At 41.7% G+C, this 27,198-nt stretch overlaps 1 protein-coding gene across 5 annotated transcripts in view; it reads right to left on the bottom strand.

Moving 5' to 3' along the window:
• TRIM37 (tripartite motif containing 37) overlaps positions 1-27,198 on the bottom strand; it is a 146,066-nt gene that overhangs the window by 51,380 nt on the left and 67,488 nt on the right. For all 5 annotated transcript variants that reach the window (XM_077296335.1, XM_077296336.1, XM_077296338.1 and 2 more), the window contains exons 11-15: positions 24,493-24,574; positions 13,041-13,117; positions 9,936-10,115; positions 4,606-4,720; positions 335-532 (exon numbers count right to left, since the gene is read on the bottom strand). In XM_077296335.1, the coding sequence (XP_077152450.1) occupies positions 335-532; positions 4,606-4,720; positions 9,936-10,115; positions 13,041-13,117; positions 24,493-24,574 (652 nt within the window). The remainder of the gene's footprint in view (positions 1-334; positions 533-4,605; positions 4,721-9,935; positions 10,116-13,040; positions 13,118-24,492; positions 24,575-27,198) is intronic.

Genomic DNA, 27,198 nt, shown 5'->3' with positions numbered 1-27,198 from the left:
CAGAAGATGCTAATCAGTGGAGATAGTGGGTTTATACAGAGCTCAGCATTCACAGAACTGTTAGATATCAAGTTGATAAAACAGTAATTTTATAACAACAGCATGCAGTCCAGAGTGTTATAAATCGCTGGAATCCGGGTCTCTGCCCTCACATCACGCTACTCTCAGATGGGGTAGCAAAATCCCGCTGACAGATTCCCTATAACAGCGGGTTACCTGCAGGAAAAAAGCAGGGAGTTTGGACTTGGAGATACAGAAGAAATATAATGAGTTTTATGGAAAAGTCCTCATATACACACTACAAGTTTCTTTAAATGAAAATAGAGGCGCTTACATTAAAGACATCATGAAGGACTTTATCTTCATCCTCCTCCGCCTCCCTCGGAGTAGGTATAGAAGGAATGTTTTCTAGATTTGCTTCAGTCTTTTTGGACCTTGCTTCCGGACTTTCATCATTCTGGGGGCTGAGATGAGTGTCTGGAGGAGATATACCCCTAGATTTCTGGTTTCTGGACAGTTCAATGGCAAGTCTCTAGAACAGAACATGCAAGAATAAAAACGTATATCATTAAATGGGAATTCCATATCATACTTTCATGGAATATCCACTGGATGTGCCACAAATATATTGTAGACGCGAGTCCCACCAATAGGACCCACGTCCGTTTCAAGATCGAGGCTCTGTTGTATGCTGGTGTCAGTGGAGAGTGCTGGGAAGTGCCATTCATTTATATGGGCATTCCAACCAACTGTCCACTGAAAAATGTGCCCAATGAGGCGCCATTCTTGGCATGGATGTGTGTGCCTTCGGTAGCACCCACCTCTATCACACATTGATGGCATGTCGTGTGAATATGCCACTAATGTACAAGATGGAAATGCCATATACATATATACACACACACAGTGAAGGAAATAAGTATTTATGGTTTTGTCCCTGACCTCCTTATAAAGCTCTTTGGTCTTTTTCTCATGTTGTAGAGGTTAGAGTCTGACTGGTTAATGGAGTCTGTGGACAGGAGTCTTTTATAAAGGTGACTATGTAAGACAGCTGTCTATAATGCAGGTAACAAGTTCATTAGGAGGGTCTAACTGGTCCGTAGGAGCCAGAACTCTTAACCCCTTTACCCCCAAGGGTGGTTTGCACGTTAATGACCGGGCCAATTTTTGCAATTCTGACCACTGTCCCTTTATGAGGTTATAACTCTGGAACGCTTCAACGGATCCTGATGATTCTGACATTGTTTTCTCGTGACATATTGTGCTTCATGTTATTGGTAAAATTTCTTTGATATTACCTGCGTTTATTTGTGAAAAAAAATGGAAATTTGGTGAAAATTTCGCAATTTTCCAACTTTGAATTTTTATGCCTTTAAATCACAGAGATATGTCACCCAAAACACTTAATAAGTAACATTTCCCACATGTCTACTTTACATCAGCACAATTTTGGAACCAACATTTTCTTTTGTTAGGGAGTTATAAGGGTTAAAAGTTGACCAGCAATTTCTCATTTTTACAACACCATTTGTTTTTAGGGACCACATCACATTTGAAGTCACTTTGAGGGGTCTATATGATAGAAAATACTCAAGTGTGACACCATTCTAAAAACTGCACCCCTCAAGGTGCTCAAAACCACATTCAAGAAGTTTATTAACCCTTCAGGTGTTTCACAGGAATTTTTGGAATGTTTAAAAAAAAAATAAATAAAACATTTAACTTTTTTTTTCACAAAAAATTTATTTCAGCTCCAGTTTGTTTTAATTTACCAAGAGTAACAAGAGAAAATGGACCCCAAAAGCTGTTGTGCAATTTGTCCTGAGTACCCTGATACCCCATATGTGATGGTAAACCACTGTTTGGGCGCACGGCAGAACTCGGAAGGAAAGGAGCGCCATTTAACTTTTCCATGCAAAATTGACTGGAATTGAGATGGGACGCCATGTTGCGTTTGGAGAGCCCCTGATGTGCCTAAACATTGAAACTCCCTACAAGTGACACCATTTTGGAACGTAGACCGCCTAAGGAACTTATCTAGATGTGTGGTGAGCACTTTGACCCACCAAGTGCTTCATAGAAGATTATAATGTAGAGCCGTAAAAATAAAAAATCATATTTTTTCACAAAATTGATCTTTTCGCCCCCAATTTAGTATTTTCCCAAGGGTAAGTCTACGTTCACATTTGCGGTCTGCGCCGCAGCGTCGGGCGCCACAGCATCGCCGCATGCGTCATGCGCCCCTATATTTAACATGGGGGCGCATGGACATGCGTCGCACTTGCGTTTTGCGCCGCATGCGTCACTGCGGCGCACGCGTCCGGGCGCAGAGGACGCAGCAAGTTGCATTTTTGCTGCGTCCAAAATCAATCAAAAAAAGGACGCATGCGGCGCAAAACGCAGCGTTGTGCATGCGTTTTGCTGCGGTTTTGTTTGCGTTGTGCGTTGCGTCGCCGACGCTGCGGCGCACAACGCAAATGTGAACGTAGCCTAAGAGAAGAAATTGGACCCCAAAAGTGGTTTTCCAATTTGTCCTGAGTGACCGCTCCTGGCACATAGTGCCTGATGTCAGCTGCTATAGTCAGCTGACACCCGGCACCGATCGGCCGCGCTCCCCCCGTGAGCGCGGCTGATCGGTAATGACATACTATCCCGTCGGTGGTCATACGGGCCCATACCACCTCGACGGGATAGTACGTCAGATGTCAGAAAGGGGTTAATGGTTGGTAGGGGATCAAATACTTATTTCTCACTGCAAGATGTAAATAAATTTATATAATTTGTACAGTGTGATTTTCTGCATTTTATTTTTTATATTCTATCTCTCATTGTTAAAATTAACCTACCCTTAAAATTATAGACTGTCCATGTCTTTGTCAGTGGGCAAACTTACAAAATCAGCAAGGGATCAAATACTTATTTCCCCCACTGTATAATAAAACTTTTAATATTTATATTAAAGAGCCAGACTCAAACACCAAAAACTACATATTTTCTCAAGGGGCCAAATAAGTCTAAAATACAGCAACAATAATTATTGCTGTAATCAATCACAGCAACTAGATTACAGATTCCAATAATGTCTCATAACAAATTACTAACACACCACTAAAAAGGTATAGTTATAGAAAATGCTAGCGATGGTGTCGGGGGCGCCTATAGTTGTCACTGAATAGTACTGAAGTCTTAGCACCCTACAAGGTCCTAAACATAACCACTAGTCTTAGATAAAGGTTGAGTGTAGTCACTAAGACTAGTGGTTAGGCTTAGGACCGTATAGGGTGCTAAGACTTCAGTACTATTCAGTGACAACTATAGGCGCCCCCGACACCATCGCTAGTGTTTGGTATTTTTCAGTGGTGTGTGTTAGTAACTCGTTATGAGACATTATTGGTATCAGTAATAATCCAGTTGCTGCGATTGATTACCAGCACTAATTATTGATGATATATTTTATACTTAATTGGCCCCGTGAGAAAATATGTAGATTTTGATGTTTGTGTGTGTCTTGTTTTAATAAAAATAATTATTAAAAGTGGTATTTTATAGGTATATTACTCCAATTGGATTTGACAACAAAAATAAATAATTATTAATTGGGGACATTCCTATTGGCATACTGTGAAAGTATAAACATTGTGTTGTAGCCTGTAATAATTATCTATGCTATGAAGGCATTATCAGACCAGCTGTGTTATTTAATGCTATATCGTTACTTAACAGGGATATTCTCAAGTTTTATCCATATGATAGATGACTTCCAGATTGCTGGGTCTGACAGCTGGGACCCCCGTTAATCCTCAGATTTGGGGTCTGAACAGCCCCATGTGAATGGAACAGTGGTCGATCATGCGCACTGCAGCTTCATTCAATCTTATGGGCGCGAGGAAGACTAGCAGAGCACAGCCCTTGTATAAAGAATAGAGTGGAGGTGCGGATCAACAGCCACTCCATTCATTGGGACTCTTCAGCATTTGGAAACACAGAGATCGGGAAACTAGGTCTTATTCCACAGATTATGTTATGTTTTTCCACCTAAGCTGAAAGCCTTATAATTTAGAGAAAGATTCCGATTCCTGCAATGTATCACTTACTGGGCTGATTAGCTTAGTCTTTATAAAATGGTTTTATCAGCTGGAGATTATCATTAGAGGACTAGTAAACCTGAGGTCAGTTAGGCAAGCATATTCATGAGCTCTTTAAAACCCCGCCCCCACAACCGATTGACAGCTTCCAGCCTATGCACAGTGTATACAGAAAGATGCCAATCAGTGGTGTGGGCGGGGTTATACAGAGCTCAGCCTTCACAGAACTCAAGCAGCTCAGTAAGAGATTCATCACTGGAATCAGGGACTCAGCACCTACAAAATGTTGCTTTCAAAAGGGGTAGCACAAACTTGCTGACAGATTCCCTTTAGGGCGTGTGGTGGGCACCATCTTTATATTGCCCCTTTTATTTTTCTACTTTATAGTGACATTATTTATACAAATGTGCACCGCTATGGCGGCATTATCTAGCGACGCTGTATAGGGACATTATTCCAAATCAGTTTATAACCATACTATCATACACGTAAACAGGCCCCATCGGGGAATATTTCTTACCTCTTTTAGGTTGTTTATCTGCTGCACATAACTAGTTTGTGCCGCCTCCAGCTGAGAGATGTACCAGTGCTGGTCTCGACTCTTCTGGAAAAATGTAGGAGAGCGAACCTGGAATCTTAATAAACAACGAATACTGTAAATCTACCAGTCTTTTTTTTTTTTTTTTTTTTTTTTTTAAAACACACACAAATCAAAATGTTACCATGTGGAGCAAATGTTCAACTTGACCTTATAAGATTGCAGAAGATACTAGCTACTATTTTCTCCGCTGACCTTGAAGCAGCGGTTAATGTGACCCAGGTATACAAGACAGGGAAAAGCAGAGATTAGCAAAAAAAATCTCATTACAAGGAAAGCGAACAAATAAAGCAGATCTGTCCATTCGTTACTCACTACTCATTGAGATTTGGTCATTCATTAGCTTCTTTCAGTAATAACTCATTTTCAGAGCTCCTTTTTTTATATACACTACTACTCCTGGCTGACACTTTGCTTTCTAGCTTTCGGACCACCACGTAAATAGATGTACCTGTGGCACCTGGTACTGTACATTTCTATTTTTAAACAGCCCCTTTTGATTAACAGACTGGACATTAGGCACTTATACCCCAACACGTTCCAATAATGAGTTAATAATTAGATTGTGGATCCCTGAGGTTGGGCATCGATCTGGAGTAATAAGGGCACCCTCACAGTTAACCTTCAGAAAAGTGGTTAACAGCATATAGGTTCAGTGTTGTACCTTGGGTTTTTTTAAGACTAAGTTATGCATTTGCATTGAAGGGCACCTGACAGCGACTTTTACCCACACAAAAGTTTATACGGCTGGTGGCTCTTTAAAATATAAGTCACAGTATGTCATGTTTCCAAAATGCTGCTCTGGTGGTGAGCAATTACCTTTTAAAATTCAGGTCTTTGAGCTGATGATGCTGGTTTACTTACTTTGACAATGGATCTTCAAAGTAAGTACAGCAGCTTCACATGGTCTAATTTATCTATTTTAGAAAGTCTCCTCTAGTGCTTTGGCATTAGTCAATTTTCATTAGCCAAAAGGCAATATGTGGCCCTTACCTACTATGGAGTTTAAACCATAAAGGTTAATTACCACTTCCACCTTTGATCACCACCAACAGTGGCGTAATGAACAAGTGTAGCTGAGCTACCATGTTTGCGTAACTTCTATGGAAATGATAGGGAGTTACAGAAGCAGAATAACATAGCCAGCTATGCTGTTTCCACAACTCAGTCGTTATGGCAATAGTGTGTGTCAGCAGCAGAAACGCAAAAATAATGCACAGGTTTTTCCCATGTGGATTTTCTGTATACAATGAAATTCTATGAGAAAATTCCACTTGTAAAACTCTGCGGCTGCAGAGAGTACAGCGGTGAATGAATGGTGGAAAAGGCCTCTCTGTCCTGAGTCTGCTGATGTTCTCGGAGGTCATGTTCTCTGTTCCGGATTGTTGTGCAACACTGCCACCGGCTGGTATCTAGCAGTTGCACAGTGTGTATATATATATATATATATATATATATATATATATATATATATATATATATATATATATATATATATATATATATATATATATATATATACACACATACATATACACACAGTATATTCAACAGCTACTCATTGTGAACCTGAGAGAACCTGATCAGCATTTTACAGCCCTTAGTATATTTTTAGAGCTGGTCTCAGCTTTTGTCAGTTGAACCAGAGAGACAGCTGACATTGCTATAGCAAACACAAAGAAATACTGATAAGGAGTTTAGATTGTGAGCCCCATCGGGGACAGCGATGATAATTTGTGCAAAACTGTAAAGTGCAGCGGAATATGTTGGCGCTATATAAATAAAGAGATTATTAAAAGAAAAAACTAAGGGAAAGTCCTCCCAATTTGACCAACAGATATCGATACCAATGCTGGGATTTCGCCTGAACAAGAGGCTACTGATGCAGATCACTCCTCCACTTCAGCCAATATTAAAGCTGCTGCGGCAATAGAATTGAAGCAATGCTCCAGGAGCTCAGATGCTTGGCATGGTTCCACGCCGGACCACTCTCTGCCTGCGGACAATGAATTCTTAACATCTTCCCAACAGCATTCTCCTCAAAGATCCTCTTGCTTTTCTACAAACATCGACCAGCAATTTGCCCAGATTCTGTCAGCCATCGACAACTATCATGTCATGTTGGTAACTAAAGCGGACGAACTCCAACAGGACTTTGTGATTCTGAAACATGACTTGTAGGAAATTAGAGCGCACCTCAGAGGCGCAGCACAGAATGTCAGACGTACAGGCTACTCAGAGGCCTATGCCGGCTCAAACTGCAGAAAAGAAACAAAGCTTCTGGTGAAAGAGCAGAGGATTTCGAAAATCGGCTCACGAAAAATAACATGAGGATAGAAAATGGAGGAGGTTGATGCCGTATCCTTCATTGAAAACTGGTTAAAAGATCTGTTGAGTGCAGAAGTCTTCAACGTTCTTTACCATCAAGTTCCCACACGACCAGGCTTTCCTGGTAGCCCTCCTAGGCCATTATTGGTCCGACTACTGCATTTCCGTGACAGAGATGCCATACTCTGTGCTATCTGCCTCAGGGCTGAGGTGCTGTACCACAACAATCAGGGTTCCTTTTAGCCGGATTTCTCAGTTGCTGTCATAAAACAACGTACTCAATTTGCTTAAGACCACCCCAAGTAGTGAGATAAGGGATATAAACACTGTTATTGACTGCAAAGCTAAGAGCAGTGGATGGGAAATCTACCCGTTTCTTCACATCTCCTGCCAATGCACTGCTGTGGGTTGAAGCTGACCCTTGTACTCACCGTGGGAAGTACGGAGGGGAAAAACCCACCATTCCAGCTTCTTTACCTATGGCTGTGTGTGGACTCTACAAAGAGCTCCAGTGGGTGTCCTGATCAGGTCTATCTTACCAAATCCTAACTGCTTTAAGCATATTTACCTTTGATATCCAGGTTCCCAGATTTGGGACTTTCAAAAAAAAAAACTGAGAACAAATACGTACTGAAAGACAGTAGCTCTTCAGATCATTAGAGTTAGACAGGATTCAGCAGGAATAATCTTATTCCTTGTTGGGGAATGTTAGTTTTGATAATTACACATGACTCTCGAATAGTATGATGTGTTTTGGTTGGGTGTATGGTGACTGCTTCAGGCTCTGGTCTTCTCCCAATTCTCCTCCTTTCCTTTACTCAGACTGTTAGTTGCTGGGCTAGATACATTTTTGAAGTTTTGAGTTGCCAACTCTTAATGTGCCGAGCTGGAATGTGAGAGTGCTTAATCCAAAATTTAAGAGAGCCATTGTAATGGATTATGTTAAGAAACTAGTGCCACATATTTGCCTACAGGGGACTCATCTCACAAGATTCTAGCCTTAAAAAAAAAAAAATGGTCTCCTTATATGCAGATACCTTATTATATCTGGCAGACATCGGCCCTTCCCTGACTTCCCTCCTAAGATTGGTGGACGAATTTGGGTCATTTTCTGGTTTAAAAGTTGAATTGGCAGAAATCCATTCTTCGCCCTCCATCGTCTTCATATAGTCTGAGCCAGACTCCAGATGTTTCTGTACCAGTGGCTGATCGTGTTAAACTATTTGGGGATTATGGTTTCTCAAAAGGTAGGTCAATTTATTGCAGTAAATGTTGATCCTCTAATAGCAGAGCCAGGTGGGCAACTCAAGTCCAAACCACATCTTCCTCTAACTCTTATTGGGCGCATAAATCTCTTGAGAATAATACATTTGCCCAAATTCTTATATTTACTTCACTCCTCCCAGGTTATGATTACTAGAGGAACATTTGCCTCTTGGAAAGTTTGGTGCATACCTTTTACAGACAAGGGGGATCCCCTAGAATAAGTTTATCTAGTTTGCAAGCACTGAAACATCATGGAGGCCTGGCAGCTTATTTATTCTTTTACTTACTGGCTGTTAGTGTACGCCCATTGGTGGATAGATATTGACATGAGCAATGCTGCCACTGCACTTGCCGGAGGGATTCTTATGAAGGGTTAACCAATCTACTCTTGGCTCCAATCCCTCTTAAGACAGTGGTGGGCAAACGCACAGAATATATTGAGGGGCTCGGATACGCCACTAGTTTCTCCTTGGGTGCCACTCTGGTTTAATCCTCACATTCCACATTTATATTCTTGGCCTGATGTGGTTCTCTGGGTGAGCTGTGGTATCAAATTCGCCTTTCATATTTTCTCAAGATACTTCTGAATTGCTTACCTTTGAAGATTTCAAACTAGACATAGGGATCTTGATGAAGTGAGTGCACAGTTTAGGGAATCGCCAGTGTCCCTAGGCTTTTCTAAATTGGAGGGGCTCTGATTTACCTAAATCCCTAGCACAAGCATATACTCTTCTCCAGTCATCTGTTGTCAGGTCTTATGTTAGGTCTTACATGAAATGGGTGGCAGATAAACCAGACTCGACTGTGCAGGAATGAGGAAAGGTGGAAGATACATATAGTCCTCAGTGGTGAGTGCTAGGGACTGGTTGATCCAGACAAAATTTCCAAAAAGAGTTTAATACACTCCAGAAATGTTGAGGTTTGAGATGGCTCTGGATGATTTGGGCTTTCAATGTCAGGCGGTGGTTGGCTCCTTTCGGCACTCAATATGGCTCTGTCCAAAAATTCTTCCATTCTGATCTGAGCTACTTCTGTTTCTTCAAGAACACACAGATTTCCCTAGGGTGTTTTGTCCCTTACAGAATGCCTACTGGGTATTATAGATGAGCCTATTGATGGGACCTGCTATAGAATTCTATAACAACAAAAAAATAGTCTTTTTCTGTGCTAGAAAAATGATCAGAATTTCATGCAAACTTATGCTCCACTGGCTGCAATTAGTCAATAAATATATTCCACTATATAAAGTCCTCTATATAAATAGAAGATGTGCTTATAAGTTTGATCAAGTATGGGGATGGTGGTTAACAATAGCAGACACTGCTCAATAGGATTCAAAGCAAAGCCTTCTGTTATTTAGCTCTATCATATGTCTGCATAACATGTTAATCGCATTTCAGGGTAGGGGAGGATGGGCATGGGGACCAGTATGATTGTGTGTTGTGTATGAGGCTGTATGTACTAAGTGTATGGATATGACTCTTTAGTTTATGTTAATATTTTCATTGTCTTGAAAAAAAAAAAATGAAGAAAAAAATCCTTAAAAAAATTAAAAATGCAGGAGTGACATAAGCAGTCAAAGAGAAGCTGGTAATGATGGATGAAAGACAAGCAAGAGAATGTAATATCCCAGATGTAAATGCAAGTTACACACATACCTTAAAATGACAGTGTCATTGGCACGGTTCAGGTAGCCTTCATTGGCGAGCAGGTCCAGACGAAAGAAGCGGTTATATCCCCAGCACTCGCCTACTTCAAAATCAGATGCAAACTCTCTAATGATGTTTTTAGCAGGATCATTGGAAGACTGATGTACCATTTCCACACGATACTCATACCTGCCGGAGACAAGTGTCTGATGACTAAATACAAACTGAGGACTGGAATGGCAAAAGAAGAATCATAAATCAAGCTAAACAAGAAAATGGTGTTGTACAACCTGTGACGCCAGATTAACTGAAGGGACCCTGACAGCTAGATCAACCCCTATGAGTCAATTATTTGGCTGCATCTGTAGGTTATGGTCGATTACTCCTCTTAGTGTGTCTTGGACGCAGTGAGTGACGGCTCAGGAGTCCAATCTAGTGCAGGGGAACGCTGAGCTGTTGGCATTCTGATAGACAGCTCAGTCGTCCAGTCTGAGACTGGGATGTACTGGGCTTCCTTCTGATGTTCCCAGTTCTAAATGATCTTTCAGCTACTTAGCAAAGCTGTCAGCCTCAGATCTCTGCCAATCGTAGCTTTTATTCGGTGATGCTTTGCTTTGTATTCCCTGTGCTCGGTTTGTGGATCTATGGCTGTCTGACATTGCTCTGACCATCTGTTTGCCTAGCCACTTTGCTCTGATCCAAGACCTTCCTGGTAGTCTGACCTTGGACCGTTATTTCACTACGCCTTTTCTTCTTTTCCCTTTTGTTTACTACGTTCTCTATTGGCATCTGCCCCAGAACATTTGACAACCCTAACTCACAGCTTGTCCGTGAATAGTGACTAGCATCTCACAACCCCATTGTGTGGGGAAAATGTACTTTATACAGGGATACTCAGCCTTTCAAACTTTTCCTGCGTATTCAAAGGAGCTCAATTAGTCCAAAAGGTGTGCACTACGGCCGGACTAGTCCTGCCCCTTCTGCTAATAGCACGTCCCCTGAGGCTTAACTGTGATCACTGATCGGTCCTCACTCTCTTCCCAGAACCTTGCAGTGTCTTTTGTGAACGCCGTGACTTCTTACATGCGCAGTGTGACCTCAAGCCTGTGGCATATAAGTAGAGGTCCACTGCGCATCCCTGAAGTCGTGGCATTCACAAGCAGACGCAGGACAAAGTTCTTGGAGGAGAGCGTAAGAGCAGACTGGTGAACACAGTCATGCCTCAGTGGGCATGATAATCAGCAGATGGCATGACTGATCCAACTGTAGTGCATGCCTTTCTTAGGCTTCTTTCACACTTCCGTCGTTTAGGGGCCGTCGCAATGAGTCGTTCTGTGGAAAAAACGCATCCTGCAAAGTTGCCCGCAGGATGCGTTTTTTGCACATAGACTTGTATTACCGACTTATCGCGATGTATGGACACACGTGTGACAACATGGTTCCATACGTCATGCACTGGATGCGTCGGTATTTGGCGGGCCGTCGTATCGAAAAAAAGTTCAAGGGAACTTTTTTTTTGTAAGTTGTGTCCTGCATTTCCTACAGCGCATGTGCAGCCAGAACTCCGTCCCTCCTCCCTGGGACTTTACAGCGGGCAGCGAATGCGCTGAAACACTGCGTCCGCTGCCCACGTTGTGCAGAATTTGCACAACGTCCGTCGGTATGTTGCGCCGACGCTTAGCAACGGCCCCGTACCGACGGAAGTGTCAAAGAAGCCTTAGTCAACTAGTCAAGGTTTTTCTTGGATATCCAGATAAAGAAGAAAAAGTGAGTCCAACTGTATACTGTAAACCTCCCACAAACAATGGGGTTGATCAGCCTTAGGCTGTGTGCACACGATGCAGATTTAGTGCGGATCTGCAGCGTTTTTTTCCGCGCAGAAACGCTGCAGATCCGCAAAGTGATTTGCAGTACAATGTAAATCAATAGAAAAAAAAATGCTGTGCTAATGGTGCGGAAAAATCCACATGAAAACAGCTGCGGATCAAAAGAAGTAGCATGTCACTTCTTTTGTGCGGAACTGCAGCGTTTCTGAACCCTTCCATTATAGAAATCCGCAGGGGTAAAAAAAAAACAAAAACGCAGAAAATCCTCACAAAATCCGCAACACAAAAGCAAAACGCCCTTGCGTTTTCTGCCAGGAGATGCGGATTTTGTGCAGAAAATTTTGCACCCCAATCCGCAACGTGTGCACATAGCCTTTAAAGATAGATGCAGCCATGCAATTAGTTTTTAGGTGTTGATCCATTTGTGAGGTTTCCTATAAAGAGATGTAGCCCATTTTTGATCCTAAAGCCATTTCACTGGTCTCTTGAAAAGAAGTCAGGACACTGGCGGGCAAGAAATGCACTATACAGAGCACCCAATAAATTTTGCGATACAAACTAAGCCCTTTCGAAGCAGAAATCCTTGCTGCTCTGGTTGATAACGGGTGCCCTATTTGATGTCCATTTGCCATAACAGAGCTTATAAAAAGGGTTTGAGTGTAGAAGTAATGCATCAATTATAAGAAATGAAATGTAGCTTGAGATATTAAACTTTGGATAAAGAAGTGCTGTATAATAAAATCACATTACTGTTTTCAGGATTTCCAATTTAAACAGGTTGTCCAGTCCAAATCAAAAGTCTGCAGTTATTCTGTGTGACTAAAGACTTAGAAATTCTCCCAGCACACACACATGGGGATTCGCTGGTTTTCGACCCGGGACCAGATGGTATGTAGGAGTTATACATATTTGTGGCCAGTGGGTGCATCCTTGGTCTCCATACACTTTTATGGAGCGAGGCTGCGCCCTCTAGTCGGCCGCATCACTAGACAGGGCATGGCCTCAACTCAGTACAAGTGTATGAAGCTACGCAGCGCCCATACCCTCCGGTCCCGGGCTGGAAACTGTCGAATTCTCGCCGAAGTCACAAAGAGTGACTGCAGATTTACTGATTTGGACCGGCAACCCCTTTAAACTACAGACCTTATCGACCTTTGCAGTTTACACTACACTGACTATAGATAACAATAGCATATGATAATGTACTAAAAAAATCTTGAAAGCAGTAACAGAAAGCAGTATTCATAGACCAGAAAACACATTTAGCACACAGAATAGTAACACATACTTTGAGGTTTCTGGAAGGCCAGCAGAAAGTTCAAGGAAGACAGATAAATAGTAGCCCCTGACAACTCCATTTCCATCCTTGATAAGAAAATAAAATATTAAAAGTCAGAAAAAAACATGGTATAGGTTATTTTCAGGTACAACCAGAGGCGCATCTACTGCACATGGTCACACAAGCACCAGTCATTACATTCTAGGACAGGTTTCTGTCAGTGAAACAAGGGGGTGGTCATTTTAATTCAAGAATGATTGCCACCCTAGATGGTGATTGTGCTTGATTATTCTTCTATTCCTAGACAACACCTTTAAGAAAGGCAATTATAAGCATGGTTTCTCACCTTTCAGAGAAGAAAAACTGCCCATATCTAAAGACTTGAAAAGATTGTTCATTTTTGGGGGACTTTTTGTTTTTCTTAAATGCATGTATTTTGGCCTAAAAATACCAAAGTTACTTACCGGTAATCATTTTTTTTCCAGAATCCATGACTGCACACTTGAGAGAGGGATCCGCCCAAGGACAGAAAACCTACTGAAATAAAAGGACTGTACCTAAACCCGCATCAGTTGTGTTAAAGAGAATGAGAGGACCTCCAAACAATTATATATAAACAATCAACACCAATTCATTGCTACACCCAAGTTTAACTTAATTTCTATAACGAACACCAAACAGTGAAAAGGGCATAATATAATGGTGCCGTCATGGGTTCTGGAAAAAACAATTACCAGTAAGTTATTTTAGCATTTTCCTTTCACCCATCACAGTACACCTGAGAGATTTATAAAGAACCAAGTCACATTAGGGAGTTACCACCTCTTGCAGCACCCTTCCACCAAAGGTTAGGGAAGCACTGGGTAGATCCAGTTTATAGTGCCTAAAGAATGTTGGAGGTGAGGACCTAAGGTGAGGTCTTACAAATCTGGTCGATGGATATTTCCGCCTTTTCAGCTCAGGATGCCGCAACAGACCTGGTGGAATGAGCCTTGATGCCCTAAGGAACATCACTGGCGGAGTAAGCGAACCTAAAATCGCCTCCCTAATCCATCTCGGTATGGTACTTTTTGACAACTTACACACCTTCCTGGTACCCTGGAAAAGCTACAAGCAAGGACTGGTTCTTTCTCCCCTGACTTGTTACGTACATATATTCTATCAATATCCTCCTGACATCTAGATTATGAAACTTTTCTTTTAGGTTTCTAAGGTTATTACAAAAGGAAGCTAGTATGATCTCCTGACTCCTATGGAACCTCATAGCTACCATGGGGAGATTGGTCGGATCAGGTCTCAACACAACTTTATCATCAAAAACCTGAGTTTACCGATAAAGCTTGGATATCACTAACTCTACGAGCCGAGGTCAGTGCTACCAATATTATCGTTTTCACAGTAAGATTCTTAATAGACGATTCTTGCAACGGTTCAAAGAGTCCCTTGGTTACCACCTCAAGAACCAAAAATTCGATACTAAGGAGGAATTCTCGGATTAGGGATTGGTCTAGATCGGTCACATGATCTTATGAACCTTGATATCCACCTATTAGCTGACAGATTATAATCAAAATGCTCCCAGGGCTAATATCTGACCGTTAAATGGTACTAGTAGCTAATAGTGATAAGCGAGAGTGCTCGCTACTCTAGTTTTCCTGAGCATGTTTGTGTGTTCTCCGAGTATTTTGGGCATGCTCGTAGATTATGGTTTTGTCTCCGCAGCTGCATGGATTTGCGGCTGCTACACAACCTCAATAGATGTGGGGATTGCCTAACAAACAGGAAATCCCTGCATGTGTTCAGGCTGTCTAGCAGCCGCAAATCATGCAGCTGCAGAAACAAAAACAATCTACGAGAAAGCCCAAGATATTCAGAGAACACCCAAGCATGCTCGGAAAACTCGAGTAACGAGCACATTTGCTCCTCACTATTAGCTAGTCCTAGCTCTAACCCTTTCTGGAGAAATCCTGAAATAGCTTTAATCGGGAATTTCTCCCCTCTATTTTTTCTCCTGAAAAGGCTAAACTTTTTCCAGGTTCTGCCATAAATCTTTGATGTTACTTGTTTCCTTCTCTTTATTAAGGTGGAAACTGACCCTGGGGAAAACCCTTTTTGCCACAAAAGTGTCGTTTCAAATTCCATGCTGTCAGATGGAAACCTTTGGCCTGAGAGTGACCTTAGCCTCATCCAAGAAAACTATGATCAAAATGGAGTTATTGGTCTCACCCTCGCATAATCCTCCCTGATCTTCCTCAACACCGCTGGAACCACAGCTATTAGAGGAAATGCATATGCCATCTTGAAACCCCAAGGGATCTGAAGGGAGTCTACTTTCAAGTTCAGCTAGTTTACGAACAGATCCATCTCCAGAAGCCCCCACAATTCTATGACCTGTCGAAAAACCTTGGAATTCAAGGCCCATTCCTCTTGCCTTAGTCTATTGCGACTTTGAAAGTCTGCACTGTCGCTCTCTATCCCTTTTATGTGCAACGCTGTCCAGGAGAGAAGGTGTTTTGCCAGATGGAAAAAATCTTTTCCTGCTTTTATTAGGTTGGGATCTTGCTCCCCCCCTGGTGATTGATATACACCACTATAGCATGATTGTCTGACATAATCAGGATGTGGCAGCCGTGGAAGGATGTGAGGAATCCTTTTAGTGCCTTCTCTACTGCCCATAGCTCTTTTAGGTTTGAAGAATCCCCCCTCTCGTAAATTGACCAAGAACTCTGCACTGCCTGATCTCTCATATGTGTCCGCCAAAGAGTCCTGCTTGCGTCTGTGGTAATATCTCCTACGCAGGGCATCCACGTAATGCCGCATGACAGATTTCTCCTCTCTATCCACCATGAGAGGGAACTTCTGGTCACAGAAGACTCACCTTTCCTTCCACATGCCCTCAATTGTTTTTGCGCTGAAAATATCTTGTATGTAACTGGTCCCATAGAACCACTGGGATGCAGCAAGTCAGAGTCATTTCCCTTTCCCAATGTCAATTCCGGATTGTACACTGCTGCTGATTCAAGGGATACTACTTTGTCCTTTTTTCCTTTGGGAAGAAGGCAAGCATGGATCGGAGTCTAGTATAAGCCCTAAAAACGACAGGCTTTTTAAGGGCCTTAGTCAATTTTTGTGTATTCACAATCCAGCCCAGCATTTCTAAGATGCTACTGACTCCTTCCAGCTGTGCAATGTTCCTGCTTTAAGGCCATGTGCACACGTTCAGTATTTTTCGCATTTTTTCGCTATAAAAACGTGATAAAAACGCGAAAAAAACGCTAACATATGCCTCCTATTATTTACAGTGTATTCCACATTTTTTGTGCAAATGTTGCATTTTTTCCAGCGAAAAAATCGCATCGCGGAAAAAAAAGCAACATGTTCATTAAAAATGCGGAATTGCGGGGATTCCGCACACCTAGGAGTGCACTGATCTGCTTACTTCCCGCACGGGGCTGTGCACACCATGCGGGAAGTAAGCAGATTATATGCGGTTGGTACACAGGGTGGAGGAGAGGAGACTCTCCTCCACGGACTGGGCACCATATAATTGGTCAAAAAAAGAATTAAAATAAAAAATAGTCATACTCACCTTCGATGGCCCCCGGAGTGTTCCCGCCTCTCACCGCTGCATGTTGCCGCTTCGGTTCCTAAAGATGGTGTGGTTCAGGACCTGCGATGACGTCGCTGTCTTGTGATTGGTCGCGAGACCGGTCATGTGACCGCGACGTCATCGAAGGTCCTGAACCACACCATCTATAGGAACGGACGCTGCTGAGGATATCGGCTGTCTGCAGAGGGTGAGTATAACCATTTTTTAATTTTTTTATTAATTTTTAAACATTCTATCTTTTACTATTGATGCTGCATAGGCAGCATCTATAGTAAAGAGTTGGTCACACTTGTCAAACACTATGTTTGACAAGTGTGACCAACCTGTCAGTCAGTTTTCCAAGCGATGCTACAGATCACTTGAAAAACTTAGCATTCTGCAAGCTAATTATGCTTGCAAAATGCTAAAAAAAAGGGCGAAAAAAAACGCAAAAAAAAAAAAATGCGGATTTCTTGTAGAAAATTTCCATTTTTCTTCAGGAAATTTCTGCAAGAAATCCTGCTGTGTGCACATACCCCAAGACCCATAGTTGTTCTAACAGCCTTAATTAACTTGTCCGTATCTTCTATTGGAAAGCATGGCCTTCCACCCATATCACTGTCAGAAGAGAAAGATGAGATCTATACTCCTCCATCGGATACCGGGGAATGCAGAATTAGAGACTATGCAAAGCTAGGAGGGATAGGATTCAGAAGGATCTAGATAAGCATGAACAATGGGCGGTGACTAATAGAATGGTATTTAACAAGGAGAAATGCAAGATTCTACATCTGGGTAATAAAAGCGAAAAGTACATCTATAGAAAGGGAGGAACAGAACTTAGCAACACAGCATGTGTGAAAAAAGACTTGGGTATACTAATAGATCACAGACTGCACATGAGTCAACAGTGTGATGCAGCAGCAAAAAAGGCAAACAATTCTAGGATGCATTAAGAGACACAGAGTGTAGATCACGTTCAGAGAAGAGCTACCATTATAGTGAGTGGATTGCAAAGTATGCCCTACAAGGCATAGTTAAAGGATCTGAGAATGTTTAGCATACAAAAAAAAGAAGGCTAAGAGGAGCTTTAATAGCTGTCTACAAACATCTGAAGGAATGTCAGAGTGTAGATGGATCATCATTGTTCTCATCTGCACATGGAAACATGAGAAGCAATGGAATGAAACTGAAAGAGTGAAGATACATATTAGATGTTAGAAAAAACTTTTTTACAGTGAGGGTGATCAATAAGTGGAACAGGCTGCCACAAGAGGTGAAGAGTTCTCCTCCAATGGAAGTCTTCAAAAAAAGAGGCTGGACAGACATCTGTCTGAGATGGTGTAGTGAATCCTGCATTGAGCAGGGGATTGGACACGGTAACCTTTAAGGTCCCTTCCAATTCTAACATTCTATGATTCTATGAATCAGACTCTGAGGAAACTTCTCTAGATCTTTTCTTCCCTTTCCTCAATAGTGACAAACGGTCATTTCCACCTCCATCTTAATTACAAACTTGAGATTTGAGGCAACACGGTGGCTCAGTGGTTAGCACTGCAGCCTTGGAGTGCTGGAGTCCTGCGTTCAAATCCCACCAAGGACAACATCTGCAAGGAGTTTGTATGTTCTCCTCGTGTTTACATGGGTTTCCTCCGGGTTCTTTGGTTTCCTCCCACACTCCAAAGACATACTGATAGGGAATATAGATTGTGAGCCCCATCGGGGACAGTGATGATAATATGTGCAAAACTGTAAAGCGCTGCGAAATATGTTAGCGCTATATAAAAATAAAGATTATTATTACTATTATTATTATTATTGAGGCAAAGTCAGGAGTTTCCTCACAAATTGTTTTCTGTATGCAGACTTGAGTTTCTTCTGCCAGTCACCTGCTAGGGGGGTTCTACACAGCACACATTCTCTACGCCTTCTTTTAACGCTGTCTTTTTTATAAGCCTTTCCTAGTGACAAAACAAGAAGAGGGCCCCATTAAAATGGTGAACATCCACGTAGCTCACTCACCACCTGCTGTCACTTCAAGGGCACCAGATTCGGGGGTCTGGGATGCACAATTGATCCTGTCTGGATGCTGTGGAGTGGAAAGTCACTCTGCTCTTCTGGCTGGGTCTGCTACAGCTCCTGCCATTAGAGCAACTGCCCCCACTGTGTTCACGCTGCTGACCCTACATGGTAAATCAGGAAGGAGAGCCAAAGTACAAGCGCTCTACTTGTCATCAGACCTCATTTTGAATGAGGGACCACCATGGGCGTCTCCCTCCAGAACACGCCTCCTCCAGTCCCACTGGAAGCGTCTTGCTTCCAGTCACATGCCCCTCTATGTGACGCCATTTCCCAGCACACCTTGCTTTTGTCAAGTCAGTGGAGCATGCCACCACTGCCATCTTCCCACCAAGCCCCCTCCCAGATGTCAATGGGAGCACCCACTCCAAGTGTGCCCTGCTTCAGCGACATCAGCAGGGTAAGAGATGTTTTCACTGGCCAGGAGACATGTGGGGCATTAGTCACTGCCGCCTACACGCATGAGCCCCCAGTGGACAGCGCTTCCAGCACATGAAGCCAGCTTTCCGGGCTCACACCAGTTTTTCAGACGTCAGGACAGGCTTGGGTAAGTGCTTCTTCCACCGCCTTGCTTCCAGCATCGGGTCCCCCCCATCAAGGACAGGAGACCAACTGATGCGGGGTACTGCCCTTTTATTTCAGTAAGTTTCCAGGTCCTTGGTGTGCTGTCATGGGTGAAAAGAAAATCATTTTTGCAACTGAGTTTCATTAACAATTTTATACAGTTTGCCTTTTAAATGGCCCTGTTCTCTTGCACATTTTACTCTGATGTTGCCTATAGATGGCAAACAATGCAACATTTTTAATTACACCTAATTGCAAAAAAATTCACATGCACTCAAGATAAAAATAGCCACCAAAACTGAACAACTCCTTTAAAATCGGTTGCCTAGCCCTACCTTCTTCTGCTGGATCGGAAATTGGGAGTGTACAGACACTTATCAGACAAGGTAATGGTGGAGGCAACCATCTGACAAGTATTGGTGAATGTGGCTCATGAATATTTCTGAGTGCTGAATGTGACTCTCAAAGTAACAAATGTTGGGGGCCACTGATTAAAGGGAATCTGTCAGCAGGTTTTTCCTATGTAAAGTGAAGACAGCACACTGTTGAGCAGGGGTCTCAAACTGTGGCGGGTAAATGGGCCACATATAAAAAAATCTGAATATGAAGGGCCGCGTTCTGAGAGAAGATTACGTTTTCAGTGATTCCATAATTTTCTACATCACTTTGAATTTACTTTTTATCATTTATTTTTAATAATTTTGGCATGTTTGCTATTCTATTTAATGGTGTATATCATATGGGTTATGGCACATGTCATTTTTACTTCAGGTTTTTACATAAGACAACATTTTTAGTGGCGAAATATTTTCCTGTTATTTTTTTATACTTTATTTTGAATATTTAAAAAAAAAAAAAGCATTTTCCTTTTTTTCTGTCCCTCAATCAGCCCTATATAGTATTATTGTTTTACAATTAGCCCTTTATAGCAATTCTGGCCCCCATCCTGTAATAATGTCCTCAATCCTGTATTAATATTTTTCATCCTGTAGTAAGCTTCCCCGTCGTGAAATAATGTTCTTCATCATGTAAATATGTCCTCAATTTAGTAAAAATGTCCTTCAACCTGTAATAGGACCCATCCTGTAATAATGGTCCCATTCTTGTATACCAGTAACCTTGTCCCACATTCTGTCGCTCTTTATACACACTTAAAAAATTCTTTTCACCTTACCTCGCTCTGCAACCGGGGCGGCGCACAGCAGGGACGCCATGCGCGGCAGTGACAGATGCCGACATCAGTCGCCAGCCTCTGATTGGCAGGTGGTTGGTACTGTTATTGCACTGCAGAAAGCTGGTCTCTGAGCCGCAATACATTTTAATTGAATGTGTGTCCGCGTATATACATTTAGTTAAAAGGGAATGCTGACATCGGTGACCCCTGGACCGGGCGGAGACGGGCCCATGAGACTGAAGGCAACATAATGGCACTTAAAACACAGATTTCAGCGATGCCTCTCTTATCAAGCTCTGTGGCTTGGTTTGATTGCAATGATTGTTTTCGCCCAGGAGCTTATCATTGCTGGGGCACAGCAGCATGTGTATACAAGTCCCAACATGCCCCCTCCTGTGATAGGCACCTCACCGTCTATGGATGTCTGAGTTTCACGTACCTCGCCACCCAAGAAAAACGGTACCGTTGAAAGTGTTTGCTCAATGTGACAGTTTTTACAATCAGTGTTTCATCAGTGATTTTCACTTATATCAAATGTTCTCCTATCCTTTACAATGTTAATCACAGTACACTGCAAACTGATGCCAACTGCGTGCCATACGTGATTTTCACAGACCCATAGACCTGTGGAAGTAATTTTCATCTATAATACCAGATAGAAAAATTATGGAGTGATGTATGTGTTTTATGGTTATTTGATTTGCAAAAAAAAAGAAAAACAAAAAACAAACACTGACATATGAAAAGCCCCACAGACTTTCGGCAAAGGTTATACTCAAGTCCAAAATGCAAGGTAAATGAAAAAGTAGCACTGGCAATGGATGTGGTTGTGTGACAGAAAAAAAAAAAAAAAAAAAAGGACAGAACCCTCTCAAAAATGTGGTAGTCACTAATAGTAGCACAATTTACACTGCTGGCACCAGCTGTCCCATCAGCAAGTACTAAACGCAAGTCACACTTGCCTTTTACCATTGGCAAGCATATCAGTGGGGGGGGGGGGGGGGAGAGCAGAAGGCGTAATAGAATATACTGTATGTCACTACACTCATCTCAGTCACGACAAGATGACGATACCTCTGACAGCAACACCATCAGCTTGAGTCAGTGTTCTGCTTATTAGTCCATCTCCTGCACCATAAAACAAAATTGTATGTAGAGGAACCATTTCTGGTCAGCCACCTAATTCCCTAACCATGGCCATCCTGAGGGCTAAAAAAAAAAATCTTCACCAAAAATTCTTACAGTTGATTTATTTGAAGAGATCGATGTTTGTACTCAGATGACATAAGGTTGGAAGAGAGATTTGAAACGCCCAGCAGTGTTGCTAGCTATGGCGGTTGTAGCACCCTGAGCCAAACAAATCTTGATGTGGGATACAATCTGAGGGCAAGGAGCTCAGGCCAATTTCCACACAAAGGCAACTGTGAGCAGAGTTCTTTTTAATGCTACTGATGTTTGGGAACCAATTTGGGGTGCCGAGGAAGTGATGCCAGAGTGGTAGGGTCATAGAATAAGCATGACCAATCAGCGACACGGGATTTCCGTTACAGACAGACAGACGGAAGTACCCCTTAGACAATTATATAGATAGATGAAGAATCCATTGCCAGTGCTTTAGCTACAACATCACAATTTTGCAATACAGGTACTTCAATCAGCAATGTCATTTGTTGACACTAAGTCACATGGATCAAGAGGGTATTCACGCAAGAAATAGAACTGTGATTTTGTTTCCCATGGTCTGGACAGCATGATACCCTAGGATCATTAATAGAGGACAGGACACACTGTCATTGTCAAAAAAACGATGGCAGTCATAGGATCCTGTATTCAGAGTTTATGAAATGCATGGTCAATTAGGTTTGGCACAGACCACAGGTCTAGGCAGTTGAATTTTGTCCTCCTGCAGACGTTCATGAATGGAGTACTTGACCACATAGCACTAAGAACCAAATTCATTAGGACTTGTGCTTTGTATGAGTAGGATGTGGAAAATTCATTAAGAGGCACGACGACGCCTTGCCAGAAATGTTACTCTAGTCAGGAACTGGACTAAAATTTTTGAAATAATAATAGTTAAAAAAAAAAAAAAAACACTGCCATTGATGACTTTGATGGGTGGGTGAAGCCATGCGCAATCCCCAGCTCTGCACATTTTGTGAAACCGCCAAAAGCCGAAAAATGTTGGTGTAACTCATTTTTTTACACAAGTTTTCTAGCGCAAAACACTTTGATTGATGAATCAGGGCCTAAAAGAAATAGTTTTTGTGTAGTTTGCCAATATTAAAAAGCTATGGCATTGTTTGTGTTAAAGGTTATAAGATGCACCAAATCTGGCGCTTAGCCTAGCTCTTCCCACTTGCCCCGTAGCGGTGGCAAATGGGGATCATATTTGTGGGGTTGATGCCACTCTTGTATTCTCGGGTGACATCAAGCCCACAGGTTAGTAATGGAGAGGCGTCTAAGACACATCGATTAGTAACACCATAGTGATATTGTATATAAAAAAAAAAAAAAAAAAAACACAGAATAAAGTTCTTTATTACAAATAATGACACAAACTCTTTAATGAATCTAAATCAAACCATACTCACTGAACGCCTAATCCACTGAAGCCAACATCTCCTGCAACAAAAGTAAAATAATAAACTACAATATTCCTCACCTGTCCGCAGAGAAGATAATCCATAATGTCCCACGATGATCCTGATCACTTTGAGAGCAGTCACAGGTGAGTATATGTTGGTTTATTAGTTTACATTATTTCTAAGAGACGAGGGCGTCAGGGATTTGGTGTTAGGAGAGTATAATGGTTGTTTGTTTGTTTTTTTACACCGTGAGCACTGGCAGATGAGCCTACTTCTTCTCCCATCAGCGGCTCCTGCAGTAACACCAGACAAAGCCGAATGGGAGCAGTAATCTCATCAGCCCACGACTGCTGACCTGCGGGTGACAGTCACAGCTGGAGGGGTCACGCTGACATCTGACGGCAGGATCCCGCAGCGCTCTGACTGTCTTAGCATTACCACCAATAAGAACCACCGAGTCGGTGTTTCCCACGCTGTCACACAGATGACAGTGTGGGAAACACCATAGGAAGCCAAGGTAAAACAAAAACTCAGCAAATCCGCAAACATTTTTATAGCTGCGTTTTTGCTGCAGATTTGACTGACTCAATCGAAGTCAATGGGTGAAAAACGCTGCAGAAACGCACAAAGATTTGACATGGTGCAGAAAAAAAAACGCACTGCAAATACTTAAGGAATTTTACTGATCATGTGCACAAAACTTCAGGATTGTCATTGAATTAGCTTGCATAAGGACTCCATAGCGTTTTTGGCCCATTTCCATCCGGAACAAAAATGCCGCGAAAACGCATAAATAACACACTGCATGCACACAGCCAAAGAGTTCAAAAGAGGTTCAATCCAGTCCTATGAGATCTCCGTGTGTTACATTTTTTTCAGAGCAATTCTAGGCTGAACAGCACTTGACCTTTGCGGTGAATTGAAGAAAAAAAACAGAAAAAAAAATCAAAGCTTGCAAATTTGATTTTCAAAGATTTAACCATCGTCTTCTGATTTTAATTCTGTTTGTATAGCACATTATTTGTTGCTTGTTCTACTTTCTTACATTGTACTATGTGTTTGAGTTTATACTCAGCCTGACGAAGGGTGGTGACCTGAAACGTTGCGCTCAAAGTATATTCAGAAATGTGGGGTGTCTTTTCGAGAACTGGAAAAAATAGAAAAGTTTTGAGGTAAACCTGCTAATAATGGAGTGCTGCTCCATCTCTTTGTGAGCGAGTGGTCCGCTTTAGTGGAACATGCCCCCTGGCTCTACCTATACTCCATAGGAGTTGTGCTGCCTGGATTTGTGTATACAATGGATGCTTCAGAAAGAATAGCGGCAGAGTGCATGCAGTCATTTCTCCGAATGGGGGCAGAAGAGCTACAATTATTAATGTCACGTGGCCTTGAAAAGCAATCAGTTAATTGGGGTAGGTGGTTCTCCAAAATAGAATTACGGTAAATGATTTACAGGTGGCAGCCTACCGGATAAACCTTTAGTCTCCAACAGAGGCCAGACACCTGTAACGGAGGACTGTACACCGGGTCGGCACGTTGGCGTAGAGTGCTGGAGAGAAAACAGAAAATGTATGTTAGCATGCGATATAGAAGTCATTTTAAAAAATCCTCCATTTGATGAACAGCTTGTTCTTAAAAGCTTTATTAAAGTACATTTCTGCCTCCTATTCAGATTCTTTAGAAATGAATGGTCAATTAACCTAATGCACATACTTTACAAACTCTACCAGGCAAGTTCAGATCCCAGATTTTTGCAAAAGCTTTCTGTCTGAATTGGTGTTTCTAGTTGCTATGGGAAACAAATTACTAATGTGATGCAGCATTGAAAATCTTAGCTTTGACAAGTCATTGCGGCCCTTTCCATCCTACAGGGAAAAAAAAAAAAAAAAAAGAAAAGTTATGTAAAAAAAACAAACAAAAAAACACGTCTAAACTGACGACCAGATGGAACGACTTGTCTCAGAAACTGAGTGACCTGAGCAAATTGTCAGTAATTGCGTTTTCTTAAAGAGGACCTTTCACCATTTTTTCATGTAGAACTAGACATCCAGTGTACTAGTGGCTACAGAGCAGAATAAAATGTGTTATTTATTTTTATTTTTTTGCCTCTTAGTTGAGATAATACCACTGAAAGTATGTCAGTTAATGAGTTAATTTAAGCGAAGTTGAAATTAGAGTTTTCACTATGGGAGCCTACTTCTTGCCCTTGTGCTTCTTTTTAAAAAAAATAATATATATATATTTTATATATATATTAGAAAATTTACAAAAAAAAATTCTAAAAATTTGCAATTTTCAAACTTTGACTGATTCATCCAGACAGTCATACCACAATAAGTAGTAAGTAAATAACATTTACTTCATATCAGCTTTACATCAGCATCATTTTTAAACCCCTTAGTGACAGAGCCAATTTGGTACTTAACCCCTTCATGACCTTGGGATTTTCCGGTTTTCCATGTTCGTTTTTCGCTCCCCTCCTTCCCAGAGCCATAACTTTTTAATTTTTTCGTCAATTTGGACATGTGAGGGCTTATTTTTTGCAGGACGAGTTGTACTTTTGAACTACATCATTGGTTTTACCATGTCGGGTACTAGAAAATGGGAAAAAAATTCCAAGTGCGGTGAAATTGCAAAAAAAGTGCAGTCCCACATTTGTTTTTGGTTTGGCTTTTTTGCTAGGATCAATAAATGCTAAAACTGACCTGCCGTTATGATTCTCCAGGTCATTACTGGTTCATAGACACCTAACATGACTAGGTTATTTTTTATCTAAGGGGTGAAAAAAAATTCCAAACTTTGCTAAAAAAAAAAAAAAAATTGCGCCATTTTCCGCTACTCGTAGCGTCTCCATTTTTCATGATCTGGGGTCGGGTGAGGGCTTATTTTTTGCGTGCCGAGCTGGCGTTTTTAATGATACCATTTCAGTGCAGATACGTTCTTTTGATCACCCGTTATTGCATTTTAATATAATGTCGCGGCGACCAAAAAAAACGTAATTCTGGCGTTTCGAATTTTTTTGTCGCTATGCCGTCTAGCGATCAGCTTAATGCTTTTTTTTATTGATAGATTGGGCGATTCTGAAAGCGGCGATACCAAATATGTGTAGGTTTGATTTTTTTTTTAATTGATTTTGAATGGGGCGAAAGGGGGGTGATTTAAACTTTTATATTTTTTCATTTTTTTCACATTTTTTTTTTCTTTTTTTACTTTTGCCATGCTTCAATAGCCTCCATAGGAGGCTAGAAGCTGGCACAACGCAATGCTATGCAGCAGAAATACAGGTGTGCTACGAGCGCCGACCACAGGGTGGCGCTCACAGCTACCAGCGATCAGTAACCATAGAGGTCTCAAGGACCTCTATGGTTACTATTCAGAAGCATCGCTGACCCCCGATCATGTGACGGGGGTCGGTGATGCGCTCATTTCCGGCCGGCCGGAAGCTCCAGTTAAATGCCGCTGTCTGCGTTTGACAGCGGCATTTAACTAGTTAATAGCGACGGGTGAAACGCGATTTCACCCGCCGCTATTGCGGGCACATGTCAGCTGTTCAAAACAGCTGACATGTCCCGGCTTTGATGCGGGCTCACCGCCCGAGCCCTGCATCAAAGCAGGGGGTCTGACCTCGGACGTCCGAGGTCAGAAAGGGGTTAATGACCGATCCAATTTTTACAATTCTGACCTCTGTCACCTTATGAGGTTATAACTCTGGAACGCTTTAACGGATCCCACTGATTCGGAAAATGTTTGTTCGTGACATATTGTACTTCATGTTAGTGGTAACATTTCTTCGATATTACTTGCGATTATTTATGAAAAAAACGGAAATATGGCGAAAAATTTTAAAATGTTGCAATTTTCAAATTTTGAATATTTATGCCCTTAAATCAGAGAGATATGTCACACAAAATAGTTAATAAATAACATTTCCAACATGTCTACTTTACATCAGCACAATTTTGGAAACACTTTTTTTCTTAGGAAGTTATAAGGGTTAAAATTTGACCAGCGATTTCTCATTTTTACAACAAAATTTATAAAACCATTTTTTTTAGGGACCATCTCACATTTAAAGTCACTCTGAGGGGTCTATATGGCTGAAAATACCAAAAAGTGACATCATTCTAAAAACTGCACCCCTCAAGGTGCTCAAAACCACATTCAAGAAGTTTA

The sequence above is a fragment of the Ranitomeya variabilis genome, chromosome 3 (genome assembly GCF_051348905.1).
Source record: "Ranitomeya variabilis isolate aRanVar5 chromosome 3, aRanVar5.hap1, whole genome shotgun sequence".
Classification (NCBI taxonomy): domain Eukaryota; kingdom Metazoa; phylum Chordata; class Amphibia; order Anura; family Dendrobatidae; genus Ranitomeya; species Ranitomeya variabilis.
Note: the sequence above shows the minus strand (reverse complement) of the source record. Positions and strands in the feature narration are given on the sequence as shown.